This window comes from Dysidea avara, chromosome 10 (genome assembly GCF_963678975.1).
Source record: "Dysidea avara chromosome 10, odDysAvar1.4, whole genome shotgun sequence".
NCBI lineage: Eukaryota > Metazoa > Porifera > Demospongiae > Dictyoceratida > Dysideidae > Dysidea > Dysidea avara.
Genome location: NC_089281.1, coordinates 19669995 through 19685084, shown reverse-complemented (window position 1 = coordinate 19685084; position 15090 = coordinate 19669995). Strand labels below are relative to the sequence as shown.

The following is a 15090-nucleotide window of genomic DNA, read 5'->3' as shown; positions in this document are numbered from 1 at the left end:
CACTTAGAAAGTACAACAAGTTATAAGCAGCATGGCGAAATGAATGACGGCTTTCAATTCCCAAGATGTCAATGAGAACCTGGTGTCGTGGATGTTGCACGTCACAGCAGGTTCACAACAGCGGCAAGCAGGAGGGCCGACGATTGAGCGGATAGAGGACAACGTGTCACACACTACTCATCGCGTACGAAAGACATGGCGTACAGTCACACATTACAGTATACGCATGCGCATAACCTAAGGCCTAAAATACAATAAGGAAGTACAATAATGAATATACTATAACAGACACATGGTACCCCTGTGTCTAGGCCCCTGTATGCTTGTAATGTATATTTTGTCTTAATCATTAAGACGTTTATTCTCTCTCTCAGTTCATGACATCCTCCGGGCCACGCAAGATCTGGGCCCAATCTGAGACTTGTGCTCTAGCTGCTGACCGTTGAGGTCGTGAGGGCAATTGGGGTTCAGTATCATGAGGTACCGGTGTATCTGGAGTACTGTCATCCAATATATCTTGAGAGTCTGGCGTTTCTGTTTCTACATTCACTTCCAATGGATAAAGTTTGATGATAGGTCTATTCGTAACTCCATTTACAGTGCGAATAACAGCTGATCTTACTGCATTATCATTCCCTCGCTGTAGTTCCTTCACCACTGCCAATTGCCATTTCAATCTAGGAACATCATCATGTACAATGACTATATCGCCAACCTTGGTTCTTTCCTTGTTTGTACCATTATTGACAGTGTGAGTTTCTCTGAGAGATGTCAGGTATCGATTCCAGAAATGTTGGATTATTAGTGCCTGGGCCTTTGCTTTCTTGCTGAGAGTGTTGTGTAACTTAGAGCCAACTTCCTGGTAGTTCTCATCAATCACTTCATCTTCTGCAGCAAGAGAGTGTGGCACAGTGTCGATAATCCTTCCATAGAGGAGATGGGAGGGCGTTAAGGGCTCTGGTTCATCTAAATCCGAACTAACATACGTCAGAGGTCGATTGTTGAGGTGAGCTTCAATTTCTACAACGATTGTTTGCAAGCTTGGTAGAGTAACGTAAGCACGACCAAGAGCTTTCTTGAGAGCATTCTTTGTTAGTCCAATGAGGCGTTCCCAGTATCCACCATACCAGGGTGCACGACAAGGGATGAACTTCCATTCTACTCCCTGTCTTCCTAAGCCTTCCTGTATGGTCCTGGATTCAAACAATGCTCCAGACAAAACAAACATGCACAAAGTAAGAATATCACCTAGCATTGGTTGTTGATGGTGGAGGTACAAGAAAATGGCTACGTGTAGGCATATAGTGTTGTACATATGTCGCTACAATATAGCTAGTTTGAAAAAGGAATGGATCGGAACCATTATGACGAATGTCCTGAAGAGCGCAGACTGATAAGTAGTCACGCCTGACACACAAGGTAGGTAAATGCAACATCTGGTAGCACACATCATGGGAAATAGACCAAGAACATGTGGTTGGGTCCCAGTGGCTACCACAAGCCCACCTTGCAGCATGTCTCTGAACAGCTTCCAACAGTATCACATCCTTCACAGTATGTGGAGACCACACTACACAGGCATACTCCAACAGCGGCCTAACAATAGCTTTGTATGCTCTCCATCTGGCCTCTGAATTACAGCCAAACATGGTACGTCGCAAAACATTCAAAACCTTGGTGGCCTTTGTAGTAACAATCTGACACTGAGTATAGACCAAAGCAATTTGCTATTTATATGGATCCCCATATATTTCACAAGGTAGGTCCATTGGACTGGTTGATTTCCAATAAAATAAGTAAAAGTAATTGGCTTCTTCTTCTTGTTAATGGTAGGATTAATCGGTCAGTCAATCTCTACCGGAGGGTACCCAACAGCAGTTCTCAGCAGGAGTACCATCTCCTTCCCAAGCCACGCCGGACAGGACTGGCAGCAGCATGCCCAGCCAATTCAAGTGGTTCTAGGTCAAGCAGGAGACCTTACTTACTCTACCCTGGAAAGAGTTCAAAGGAGGGCAACGAAGTACATATTAAATGACTACCACTCACCCTACAAAACTACACTAATGCAACTACCTTTAAAAGTTTAATGTACCAATACAAACTGAGTGAAAGTTCAAGTTACTTTTTTTCATATTAAATCCTAGAAAACTCCCTACCCCCATTTTGACATTAACAACTACATATCAATGAAAGCATCAGTATCCACAAGATCATCATCATCAAGCAAGTTAGTCCATCATATTTCCACAACCAATTTGAACCGTTATTCTTTATTTTTTGCCGGCTACCAAGATTATGAAACTCTACCCTCAACGACTGACCTGAATCTACCTTATGAATTTTTATGGCATCACTTTTTAAAACAATTTTAACTCCAACAATACTTGTACATTTCATTTTCGCTGTCATAGTCTTTCTGTACAAACAGCACTAAAGGCACAAACTGCCAGTAGCTAATTACAATTATAACTGCCTAATTACTTAGTTACATATACAGTAAAAAGGGGTGGAGTGTAGCTATCAGCCACCCTATAGCTCTGGACACCCTACCCTATCTTCTCCTGTGGCCCTTGTGATTGTGATTGCTGAGTCCAAGGTGTCCACTGTATGTGATCCCCCCATAGGTCTTTGTAGGTATCCTTTTCTGTAGCCATTTTATGCTAACAGCTTTTAAATTCTAGCTTTTTCATAGAGATGTGTTGGTGGAAGGGAGTGCCATTAGGCCTGCTTAATTAAACTGAAATAAGTGTTCAGTTATTCTAGAATTTCTCCTTTGGAGGGAATCAGGGTGACCAGATGAAAGTCTACATATAATTGTCCAAGTTCAAAATACTTGTCAAACTGGTTTGTCATTTAAGGCTGTGTCATGATTGAGTGTTGATTTGTGATTGGCACTGCATACGTAAATGTTGAATCTGTTCAGTAAACGATTTGTGTGAGATCACTGAGATATTGTATTGACCATCATTGTATATATGAAACCACAAAGCACTTGCAAATTAAAATATCCGTATGGGTGGATGCATGTCTTCCAAGAAACTTAAAATTGAATATTAGAGTATTTTTATTATTATACTGGGCAGACAGCTCCAGCTGGTTGTGCCCTGGGGACAAGATCTGTCCCAAACAATTACAAAAAATCAATAAATACAATAAAGTAGTATTTTCATGGTTATAAATTTTTTAAATCAGACTTTCTGAAATGAAATCTGGACCGGGGTACTTTTGCTGGTTGTGCATGCCATTTTGAAAGTAAACTGGTTTAGAAATTTTTACAATTTCTGAGATTGAATTTAAGTACATTGTTTGAGAGTTAAGCATTCTATTTAGAGTATTATGATAGAGACCAGCAAAACAACAACACAGCTGAGGCTAGTCAACTATTGTACATGTAATGATAGTCTCACTACAACTTCTGGTAAGTCTTGTACCATTGTATAAGAGTTGATATTGTTATTTGTTATGATAGAGACCAGCGCAACAACAACACAGCTGAGGCTAGTCAACTATTGTACATGTAATGTCACTACAACTTCTGGTAAGTCTTGTACCATTGTATAAGAGTTGATATTGTTATTTGTTATGATAGAGACCAGCGCAACAACAACACAGCTGAGGCTAGTCAACTATTGTACATGTAATGATAGTCTCACTACAACTTCTGGTAAGTCTTGTACCATTGTATAAGAGTTGATATTGTTATTTGTTATGATAGAGACCAGCGCAACAACAACACGGTTGTGGCTAGTCAAATATTGTACATAAAGCTTGTTTAGAATAAAAATAAGAAAGTGAACTTGGGCTCTCAGATCATGTCAGTATTGAATAGCCAACACCATAATTATGTAGGAATATTTGTCAGTAATTGTATATGTGACCGGGCCTGTGAAAACAGGACATCTGGGCACAAACTACACTTCGTCACTCTGCAGGTCATATCTCAGTAGTGGAACAGACTATTTATATTCTGTAACTTGCCAATTAAGTGCTTACTAAGAGTTGAAATTTGCATTACCATAGCATAATGATACAAAATGTTATGACTGATAAACGTTTGAAAAGTAGGCAAAAATCATGTGCCCACATGCCTTATTTTTGCAGGCCCAGTCACATATTATGTACCCTAAGCGATTTTTAAAATTAATGATCTGATACTGAATCTAAGCTAGAGCATTTTAAGGTTGTGTTAACAATTTTTAACTTAGGAAACTTTTACATAATAAACTGTGGCACTCTGAGATTATCTTGCATGCCATTAAAAAAAACAAGCTTAACCTAAGTATTGTGTAGTAGTCACTCACAATTTTAGTGGGTGAGTCTGATATTTTATGGGGGAAAGTCCCCCTCCCCAACAGCCGCAGAATAAAAACTGGCTAGCTACATACCAGTGTGTCTACCATGCCTAGCTATGACAAAGTAAGTGTAAGTTGCTTTATTAAGTTCATCTGTCTGTGCATTAGTGTTTTTCTAGTACAAGTATATTTTTCTAGTACAGTTCTAGTTCAGTTGCCAGAAATATTTTAAGTTAGTATTAGTTCTAGTATTCATTGTTTAAAACAATTTAGTTAGTATCAGTTCTAGTATACCTTGTTAGAAGCAATAATAGTTTGTATTAGTTCTAGTATCCTTGGCTGAAACAATTTTAGTTAGTATTATAGTACCTTCAATTTAGTAAGTATTAGTTATGGTATTGTACTGATGCTAAGAATATATACTTAGTCATACTTATTCATTGCTTTTACGAATAAATGATCACTAACTAAGTGTAATAGAATTATTGTCCTATACCACTTTGAGAAATAGAACCTAATCAGAGACTTTAAAAAGCATCCTACCTAAACAATACACTTCTTGTTTCTACGTAAGAAGATCTCTAAGTTTTCATCTGTTGCGCAATTTTGTTTCTCTCTTGTCATCTCTCCACCAGAAGAAATTATTCTTTCCACCAGGACAGTAGTTGCTACAATGTCACAAGCCACTCGAGATAGTAATGGAAAGTTGCCTTTGTTCTTAATCATGCATCTTATATGTTAACATGTACTTCAAAGTCAGGCGTTAACTTGATGTGCCAGATAGTCAGTTCACTAATCAGGCTCCTGCTAAATCTTAAATAACAGTTGCAGTAGTAGTTGCAATACTAAAAGTTTTAGTTTAGTTATAGTATCAGTACTATAAAGCTATTAATTTTAGTTTAGTTCTTGTTAAAAAACTTAAAAATAACACTTTTCTAGTATAGTTCCAGTTTTTAAAATAGATTGTAATGGAATTATAGTTTAGTTCTAGTTCCTAGAACTAAAAAGAAAAGGCTGTACTAAAACTACTTTTAGTTTTAGTTCTAGTATACTAGAAAAACACTAGTGTGCATGGATTGTTAGTATGTTATGTAGTGAATTTAGACACATGATATGAATCATGTCGGTTGTATTGCACTTATGTACCACCCCTCAGCCATAGCTAGAATTGAGGGTATACAGGGGTATACGAAGTATATCTTGTTAAAGTTTTTCCAGAAATAGTATACCCAGTAACCTTGTTGGCCGTTTGACAAGTTGCAGAAATTTAAAAATTAATGCAACAGCTCGTGAAACAGATTTTCTGCAATTATAGTATCGCAGGTGAAAAGGTGAGAGTTATCTCAAACTACCGCAACAGTAAGAATACAGGACCTGATCCCAGATAAATTTACTCTAATAGAGCAGTCATACATACATTCTAATAGAACAGTCAAGTAAAATACATGTATACTCTACTGTTATAGAACAGTAATAATTTTCAAGATAGTCTGTTGTCACATTATCTACTAACCTCCAGCATCCAAGGGCTAGAAGTGACATGACACTGTTAGTTGTAGCCAAAATACTGCCTTTGGGCATAGGAATACGATATAATCTTTTCTTTGGGCTTGTAGCTAAGATGCTTAGCCAAATACCATATACACATACTTAATATGTGACCGGATCTGCGAAAAAAGGTCTTATAGCCTTTTCAATTGCATATACTTAGCAATCCATAACTTGACTTGTGAGTATGGTAACAGCTTGAAATTTGGTCACTTTACACTTCTAACATAGCACTATTCCTGGATGTAATTTTAAGACAATAGGATCAAACGTGTTAAATTTTGAAATGTTATAATACCTCTTTTCGAAGATCCAGTCACATAATTATTTCAAACTGATGACTTAAAACTCTGATGGTTAAAATTATAACCCACAAGTGTTACCACTTCCCCCCCCCAATCTTCATGCTGAGAAATTAGTATACTTTCATGTTATTTTACAATTTGAGCACTAACCCTTCCTCCTCAGCCATCACAAGTTTACTGTTGATAAGCCCCTCGGCTTTACCTCAGGGTTTATCAACAGTATACTTGCAATACTGGCTATTGCATATGATGGTAGACTGGAATGTTGATATGCAAATAATTTGAGACTAGCTAAGCATAATGGAAGAATGTTATGCGATTAGCAGTACAGAATCAGTTCAGACTTCAGAGTCAGTACAATGTTGAGAGTAGCATTTGTCAGTATCTAGTGTAACATTGTCATTATGGTGATGTAGCTATATACAGTTAATATATTATTCAGTTGATGATAGTAGCACATATCAACAATGAAAGCTACTCTATAGTGTGTTGCAGAAACCTCAATGCACATATGAAAGTGTGCAAATTTAAGTTAATTTTTTATTTTGATACTGTTGTGAATAAAAACTGAGAAAATAAATGTGTCTAGTGTATGCCACCAATATGGCTACATATGAATATACAGTACAATACAAAGTTTATGGGTCCATGCATAACTTCAGATTGTTATCAGTTGATATAGCTAATTAAGTATTTGAGTTATGTATACTGAAAAGTTTCTGACTCTTTGTATTCACAAGCTTTAGCCTTCTTACAGGTCCCTAGTGGGATAGGATTTTCTAAAATACCCTTGCTGGTGAGAAGACAATGATTAAGTATAGGTTGAATACAGAGAAGATCACAGATCCCAGCTGTTGTGGCTCCTCTGGTACATGCCTAGACTGCATATATGCCATGAAACGTCTATGTTTTTCCATGAAATGTTAAATTGCCCCTATGAAATGTACCATGAAAGTCAATTCATGGTATAGCATGGGTTGTTTCATGGGCCATGAAATGCATCTCCAGATCAGATTATCATGGTAAATTCATGGCATTGCAGAGATTTCATGGGTGCAGTACCCATGAAATGTTAAAATTCATGTGATAAACCATAGGTATTTTCATGGGTATTTCATAGTTCAGTATTTTCATGGCAATTTCATGGCAATTTCATGCACTGTATCTGGTAGTGATATTGTGGGGGATCAAGTGACCACTGGGTCTGGGATGTTTTTCTGCATTCTTCAACATTTCAGTTACATGTTTCTGACTTCCTGTATTCACAGGCTTTAGCCTTCTCATGGGTCCATAGTGGGATAGCATTAAATAATATAATACTACATACATACTGTGATAATCATATGGTAATCATGTGGCCAATAATCAACTATCAATTCATGTATCCACTTAGTTGCTAGGAGATTATTTATTGTACGGCAGTCACTATTGTATATACCACTTAAAGGCCATAATTGGCACTCATAAAGTGATCAATGATATGAATTTGTGACCTATATGTTCTGATTTGAATGACTAAACAATTCTTGATAGTTCCTTTTTTTCCTGTAATGTAGTTAGCTATTTGATAGCTTGGAGAATTAACAGTACCTGTTCCCATTTTCTTTTTATAGTGGTTGGCATGTAAACGTATACTTTCATAGCAACAGAAGGTTTTTAAAAAAGATAGGAACTATACCCACCCAAAAAAATACATTATACTCACAATACAATACATCATAATTACATCATACATATATCCATCATCATCATGATATTATATATTTTTGCCAGTAAGGTTTATTTCAATTTTTTGCCTGTCTTCTGCTCTTATTATTAACAAGTGTTAACTGCAAGGCCTTAATGTAGACAGTGCATGTGTTGACACCAGAACTTGATGTGTATTACAAGTTCTTGCTGTGTGTTTATAGCAACCATGCCAGCAGAAACGAGGGTTCCACTGCACCTATATGTATGCATACTAACTAACAATTTTTAGCCTTCACCGCACTGAGCAATCAATCACCCCATCCAGTGAAAGTTTAACCACTGGATTAAAAGAGAGAATACCATCATGATTATGATTAAAGTGTACAAAACACAAACAGTATATGAATCCTCGGACAAACATGCAACCACATATCAGATCCACTTATCAGATCCATTATAAGCATGGCAAGAAACACAATGTTAGCTAGTTACATACATAAAGGTTAAAAATTGACACTCTGAGATTGAATCTGAGAACATTTTTAATAAGTTTTGCATAGATTTTGCATGCCATTAAAAAACGCTTAACCTTAGTATATAGTGTAGTAGTCAATCATAGTTTTTAGTGGGTGAGTCTGAGATTTTAGAGGGGACCCTTCAACAGCCCTATAAACACACTAGGTACCAGTGTGTCTACCATGTCAAACTATGGTGAATTAAGCTTTATTAAGTTTATTGTATGGGTTGTTAGTATGTTGTATAGTGTGGGTTAATTTATATATTATATGGGCCACAGTTGTATTGCATTTATATAGCTACACCTCTATCATTGGAAATTTACTTTTGATAAACCCCTTGGCTTCGTCTCAGGTTTATCAACAGTATACTTCCTCTGACTATGGGATCGGGGTGTTATAAGTGCAATAAACCTCATACCCATAGTTTATATATTGCATATACTGCAGTATGTGTTCCGTTTTATAGTTTTCTATTGCAGGTGTACTTATTGAGTGTGTATACATGTGTATGTCTCCTTTTGAGGTGATCACCTGTGTATTCTAATTTGAACTTACCCTGCCCAAGCACCCTTTCCTTCCTAGCCTGTGGGCAAGGCATTTTTTACTACTGAAAACTCATCAAAACTTCCTCCCATTGTATTCAAGGCTTTGTATATGCATTTACCAAACCACCTCCACAATTAATGAATTGTATGTAGGAACTTTGTGAGGTTTTGGAAGAGTAATGTTATGAAAAAGTGCAGCTTTGGAAGAAGATAAATGGTAAATGACATCATTAACCAGTACTACTATAAATAAGCATACATTATATATAGTAGTTGCAAGCCTAATATTTGGGTGCAATCTTAGGATATAGTCTACATTCAAATCAATACAACTAAGTAGTATTGAGATATTAAAGGTTTGTGCTTTTCTGAAATCCAACAGTGAATCATGAATCCATCATAAACCTAGCATTGCATGCTTCATTATGCCAAAATTCATAACCATATAAAGTTGATAAATGGCTACCCCCACACTGTATTTATATAGAGATGCACTTCCTTCCAAGAATATGTACATGTACACAGCAGATTACAAAGGCATCTAAGATCTGTAATTCTGCATCAATCATGCTTTGGAAATATTAATTATTATTAGTTAGCCATAGAAGTTCAATTTATAACTTACAGCATGACATTAGCTAAACATCTCAATTTCTACACAATTGTCTTGCTAATAGTGTGATTAAACAGCTGCTCTTACAACAAACACAGAATGAATCATATCACAGCACAGAATTTCTTAGCTGTCCACTCAAACCTCTATAACACATTAGTCTAATACATTATATTGTACCAGAGCATAATTTAGCCAGAGCATACACATACCAGAATGTAGTGTATAGATGAGTGTGTGGCAATAAAATGAAGATATAAGATGATTCCTGTACACAGCTGCACATACAATGATCATGCAATGCTACACACTGTAGTCAACCCATAGCAGTTTTTAGTTTCTAGCGCAGCCACAGCATATCACATCATAAACATACCCACGTTATAATGAACAGTTACAGTTCAAATTAGTGAAACCATGCAGATCTATATCATATTGGGCGTATACATCCTACGCACAAATTGAAGTTTGCCAATTGCTGAAATTAGCCAGAAAATGAATGGCCTGTACCATCAGTGTCCTGTCTATCAAGACCTTAATCCCCTGAAAAGTTTCACAAGATGAACTAGTGTAAAATTACACACTGGCATAGGGTGAAAATACACTGATGGGGATTTGTTAGTTCCTTGAATGCATTTGTGTGTGTGTGTGTATGTGTTGATGAAATTAGGACATGGTTTGTTGAACACAAGCTGCTATCATAATAATTCTATGAACTTCACAGGCTATAAACTTCTAACCACACAATCATGTTATAATTTCTCACAACACAAGTAGGAGATTATAGAGTAATGCATGAAAAGTATGTATGCAAAACTGATATAGTGTTCTGTTATACTTTAACTGAGCTGCTATAGTGGATTTTCTGTTTTAGATGTTTCTGTTGTATATGATTGAAGTGTTGCCATGCTAAAAATGCTTTCATCACGCTGCCACACAGGTGAAACCACGTATGTACAATGCATTACTAAGTGAGAAACAATTGTTTTGTGTGTATGGAGTTTAAAATCCAGCATGAATCAAGCAATGTAATGTTATACTCATTGCAAGGAAAAATAGGTTAGGATCTTGAGCTCAGGGCACACAGTATATACATTTAAAGAATCAGATTTGCAGAATGTACATATCTGAAGACTAATCATTTGTTGCCACCAAATTAATGCAATGGAAACACTTTTAGTAATAAATATATAAACCATCAAAGAAGGTAAACAGGTTTTGTTTTTATTGCTATGTTTGGCAAAAAAGACATGTTAGCTATGTAAAAAATTTTTGGAAGTCATGATTCATTGGTCTGGTATCCAGGTAGGATAACAAAGTGAAACTACCACTACATATATTCATATGAATTAATTATTTAGCATTGATAGCTAATCTGTCAAATCAGATCCAGAACAAATGCCAAAACAGATTCCATAGTGATTAGTAAGTGAAGTTCTACACAAGTTTGTATACTGTTAAACTTATTAAATTGTAAATAATGCTACTTGACAAGATGTAGCTAGTAACATCCGCTGTCCTTCTCAACCACCAAAATTTGTGATGCTTCAGTACATAAGCATTTCAAATATGGTCATAGAATTGAGTAATCTAGTAACCTTTGTAACCAAATAACTGTACCTACATCCCTTGTAAATAGTAACTTGACAGTAGTTACAACTGTCCAAATGTAATGGTAACTATTTACACTGAACAGTTACATAGTTTCTAGTATCCATATTTTAAAAACCAAAAATGCTATTTCAGTTTTTTCATACTACTACCAATTAGGTAAACACATCCTGTGTACAGTACTCCATAATTACAGAATTTTGAAATGAAATAACTACATTGCTTGTACATAACATTTTGGGAAGTCAACACTGAGACAAGATATTGTAATACATCCTTGAACAGAATTTCCTCACAGTTAGAGCATTACTTCCTCGATTACTTCCTATAATGTGTGTGCACAGTACATATTATGTTGTTGATTTAAATCTATTCATGTGTTTAACATGCTTTTCCTATGTTTCATTGTATATAGTCTCATTATGTTAGTGACAGTGCACATGCTTGGCATGATTGTGACCCCTAAAGTTGTCCATCACTATTTCACACATTCAAGGACATTATTATGCTTTACTATTTATCATGCTATTTATATTACGTATATCTTTTCTAACAGTCAGTAACATATCACATTGTTAAATATTAGCTGGTTATTTAGCTGTAAATGGAGCAGCTTTTCATCACAGAAAGTGTACTGCACTGGAGTGATGCATGAACAAAATATTGTCATAGCTAAGAATACATGTTGTACTGTAATTGTAGCCAGGCACCTTTATCGAGACAGACCTTTAGACTCTAAGTGACTACATATAAGTCTTGATTCTTCATCATGGAAACAGCTAAAATTATTTGATTATGCTATGCTTTTGGTGAGAACTTACCATGTACGACTAACATATATGGTTAGAAATTTCATACCTCATATTTTAATATCTATATAGTTATAAATACCATAACAAATTGCAATATCATTGATCGTGTCTTTAATGCCAATGACAATCTACTACATATAATTTATGTTCAATAAAGCATATCCTAATTTCATCACCATTACACACATACATGCATTTATGCACACACGCACACATGAACAAACAAAAGCAAAGCCTTCAGCTACTATGCTGACGTGGTCACAAGTATCCAGTGGACTCTGGAGCACTACTCAGATACTATGAGTCGGTGCAGGTAAATCCTCCTGGGATAGAACTGGTTCCCCACAGGAGGCTCTCACAGGTGAAGTTGTGGGAAGTTGGAACTCCATGTCCTACCTGAACCTTCACCCATTAAGTAAGACATGGACAATTAGAATTTGCTTCTCCATCACCAGGTATCCATTGATGCTATAGCTGGGTAGACTGCTTCCCAATGCAGTTTACACCAAGTTCCCATTTATCAGCTGGGTGAACTGGAGCAATGTGAGTAAAGTTTCTTTCTCCAACAGCAACTGCATGGACATGACCAGCCTGGAACCTTTTCATTACCAGGCCGGTGCTCTAACCACTTGGCTATGCTGCCTCACACACAACACACACACACACACACAATACGCACATTAAAACACAAGTAGCTAAAAGTACCTATGGAAGCTAGTGTATTTTTTCACTACTTCACCTTGTTTAGCACTGAACTCGTTATATGAGGACTAAGGTCTTGGTAGAAGGAATGCTGAAAAATGGTTCCAAACTGCAGCATCTCAGTACAAGCCATTTTCTGGCTAATTTCAGCAATTAGCCAACTTTAATTTGGTTAGACATATTTGTTTAACCCTTACATTTCAAAGTCCTTACATGACTTGACAGTTATTCAGTGGCAGATATATGGCGTTGCAATTGTTTTCAGCTGAAACCCCCTCTGAAATTTTCTAGACCTACTACTGTTATTTCCTCCAGCACATATAAGTACATAGTATGATGGCGGTGGGGAAATATTGCAGTCGTAAACTTGAGGGTGTACAACGGCGTGCTACAAAACTAATACCATCTATAAGAGACAAGTCTTACATAGATCAACTGACATCAATGAATTTACCATCTCTTTTGTACAGGCACAGACGTGGTGACTTAATATTTCTTTTCAAGATGTTGATTGATTACTTCAATCTGGATCACTCCAACTTTTTACTTTCTCCCACAATACACAAACTAGAGGTCATGCATATAAATTACTTAAGCCCCCTGCCCACCATTCATGTCGGGTCAACTATTTTGGTACTAGAGTAATTAATGACTGGAACAATCTTACAAGTGATATTGTAGGTAATTCTTCATTAAATAATTTTAAATCAGCTATAGATAATTACTTTTATGACTATAGGTTTATGTTAATGTAATAATTATATTCATAGTTAATTTTTGTTTATTGCATCTAATTTATGCATGTGTAGCTATGTATGTTTATTTATTTATGATTACTGGGCAGTCAGCACAGCTGGTGTGCCCAGGGAAAAAAAAGGGAATCACAGTATTAGGTACAATTATATACTAACTAATGTGGTGTGGATTGTTTGTAAAGTGACATGGACTAAAATTGTAGCTAATTAGTAATGTGCAATATATACTGAGTGCCATTAGCTACTAGTTATGCAATATCACCACTGCATTAGACATGCAAGCCAATTATACATCCTAGAGGTGCTCTAATCAGGGTATAAGTGTGACACTTAACTATATACAGCTGTGAAATACACGCAATGTACATCGCAGTGTACAGATGTGTGAAATTGATTGAAATTGACAAACGCACTATTTCATACTTCATAATAATTATAGTGATATTCTGTCTGGGAATACTAATTACGTAATACTAAATTACGTCGTACAGTGGTGAACAGATGTATATAAGAGCTATCGTCTCAGTGTGCATGATCATTTAACGTAGAGACGCTTGTAGACCACAAGATCTGGAATTTGGTGAGTTATGATATTGTTTATATAGCTGTCAGCCTCAAAGAAGTAAATTAGCTAATGACTCGTGAGAAAAATTCTGTAACTTACGCAGGAGGACTTCCATGAAGCCGCGCAGAACTATATATCTGTATGTGCTTATACGTGGGTAATTGTTGATGGTGGTTTATGTATGTCTTTACTAGCTATCAGGTATAATTATTGCACTTATATAGGTTAGCTAGCTAACTGTGCAGTTTCTATTTTATTTATAACTTAGTATCAAGAGTCTTTTACTATCTACTCTTGTTAGTATGTAGCTATAGCTATAATCAAGAGTCCATAATAAGTCTCTTATTATGCATGGACTATTGCTATATAATGCACTTTGTATATACGTACGTAATTTGCCATCGTTTATTTAACCGCAACTTTGCATAATATAATCTTTATACAGTTAATAGCAATGGAGAAAACTATGGTGAAGACTTTTCTACTGCTCGTTGCAAACGCAGTAATGACTTTGGGTGAGTATAGTCTTAAGGGTGCTCGCGGCTATTTGAAGCCATACAACATGCAATTTTTGTATTGTTGCTTATATTCACATAATGTATAAAATGAATCCATATGCTACTTACGTTGGAAGTGCTTCTCTTTCTCTTCAACACAAACCAAACAGAATGCCTATACCATTTTATAACTATGCGTAGTTCTTTATGAAGCACTTAAATCGAAACTAGTCCTCCATTTTTCACAGTAGCGCACTGGAAACCACGTTGAACAAACTTCAGCTTATAACTCACAACTCTATGTTTAGTATTAGTACACAGTGTACATAGAACTTCAGTTAGTACTAAAAGTGTGCTACACCATTCAAAACCTCATGTTCTCGGTGCCGTAACTCATGAAGCCATAACGCTACGGACAAAATCTAAACATAGGCCTCTGGAGAATTTATCAACGAATCTCCCTACAAAATTTGAAGCCTTCACGGCTATCACTCAAAAACTAGTTTTATTTTTAGTAAACATGTGCAAAGATTGCGTGCGCCCAACATTATTGATACAATAACCACACAAATTCCTATTGACCGCAATCACAACTTTTCATAATAACATGTCATGAACGCTGTTCTAAACACAAAAAG

At 36.2% G+C, this 15090-nt stretch overlaps 2 protein-coding genes and 1 long non-coding RNA gene across 3 annotated transcripts in view; 1 reads left to right on the top strand and 2 right to left on the bottom strand.

The window, feature by feature from the left end:
* Positions 1 to 370: 370 nt before the first annotated feature.
* Positions 371 to 1649, bottom strand: LOC136236833 (uncharacterized). The gene is made up of 2 exons (XM_066027064.1): positions 1507 to 1649; positions 371 to 1193 (listed from the first exon to the last, which is right to left on the bottom strand). The coding sequence occupies exons 1-2, from the start codon at positions 1647 to 1649 to the stop codon at positions 371 to 373; spliced, it is 966 nt and encodes a 321-aa protein (XP_065883136.1).
* Positions 1650 to 13947: 12298 nt separating this feature from the next.
* The window catches only part of LOC136236831 (uncharacterized), a 13942-nt gene continuing 12799 nt past the window's right edge, over positions 13948 to 15090 (top strand). Inside the window, exons 1-2 of the mRNA XM_066027063.1 lie at positions 13948 to 13970; positions 14401 to 14470. Of these exons, the coding sequence (XP_065883135.1) occupies positions 14410 to 14470 (61 nt within the window). The 5' untranslated portion in view covers positions 13948 to 13970; positions 14401 to 14409. The remainder of the gene's footprint in view (positions 13971 to 14400; positions 14471 to 15090) is intronic.
* The window catches only part of LOC136269359 (uncharacterized), a 568-nt gene continuing 507 nt past the window's right edge, over positions 15030 to 15090 (bottom strand). Inside the window, exon 2 of the long non-coding RNA XR_010707299.1 lies at positions 15030 to 15090. This exon is cut by the window's right edge and continues 140 nt beyond it. This is a non-coding gene — a long non-coding RNA (uncharacterized lncRNA).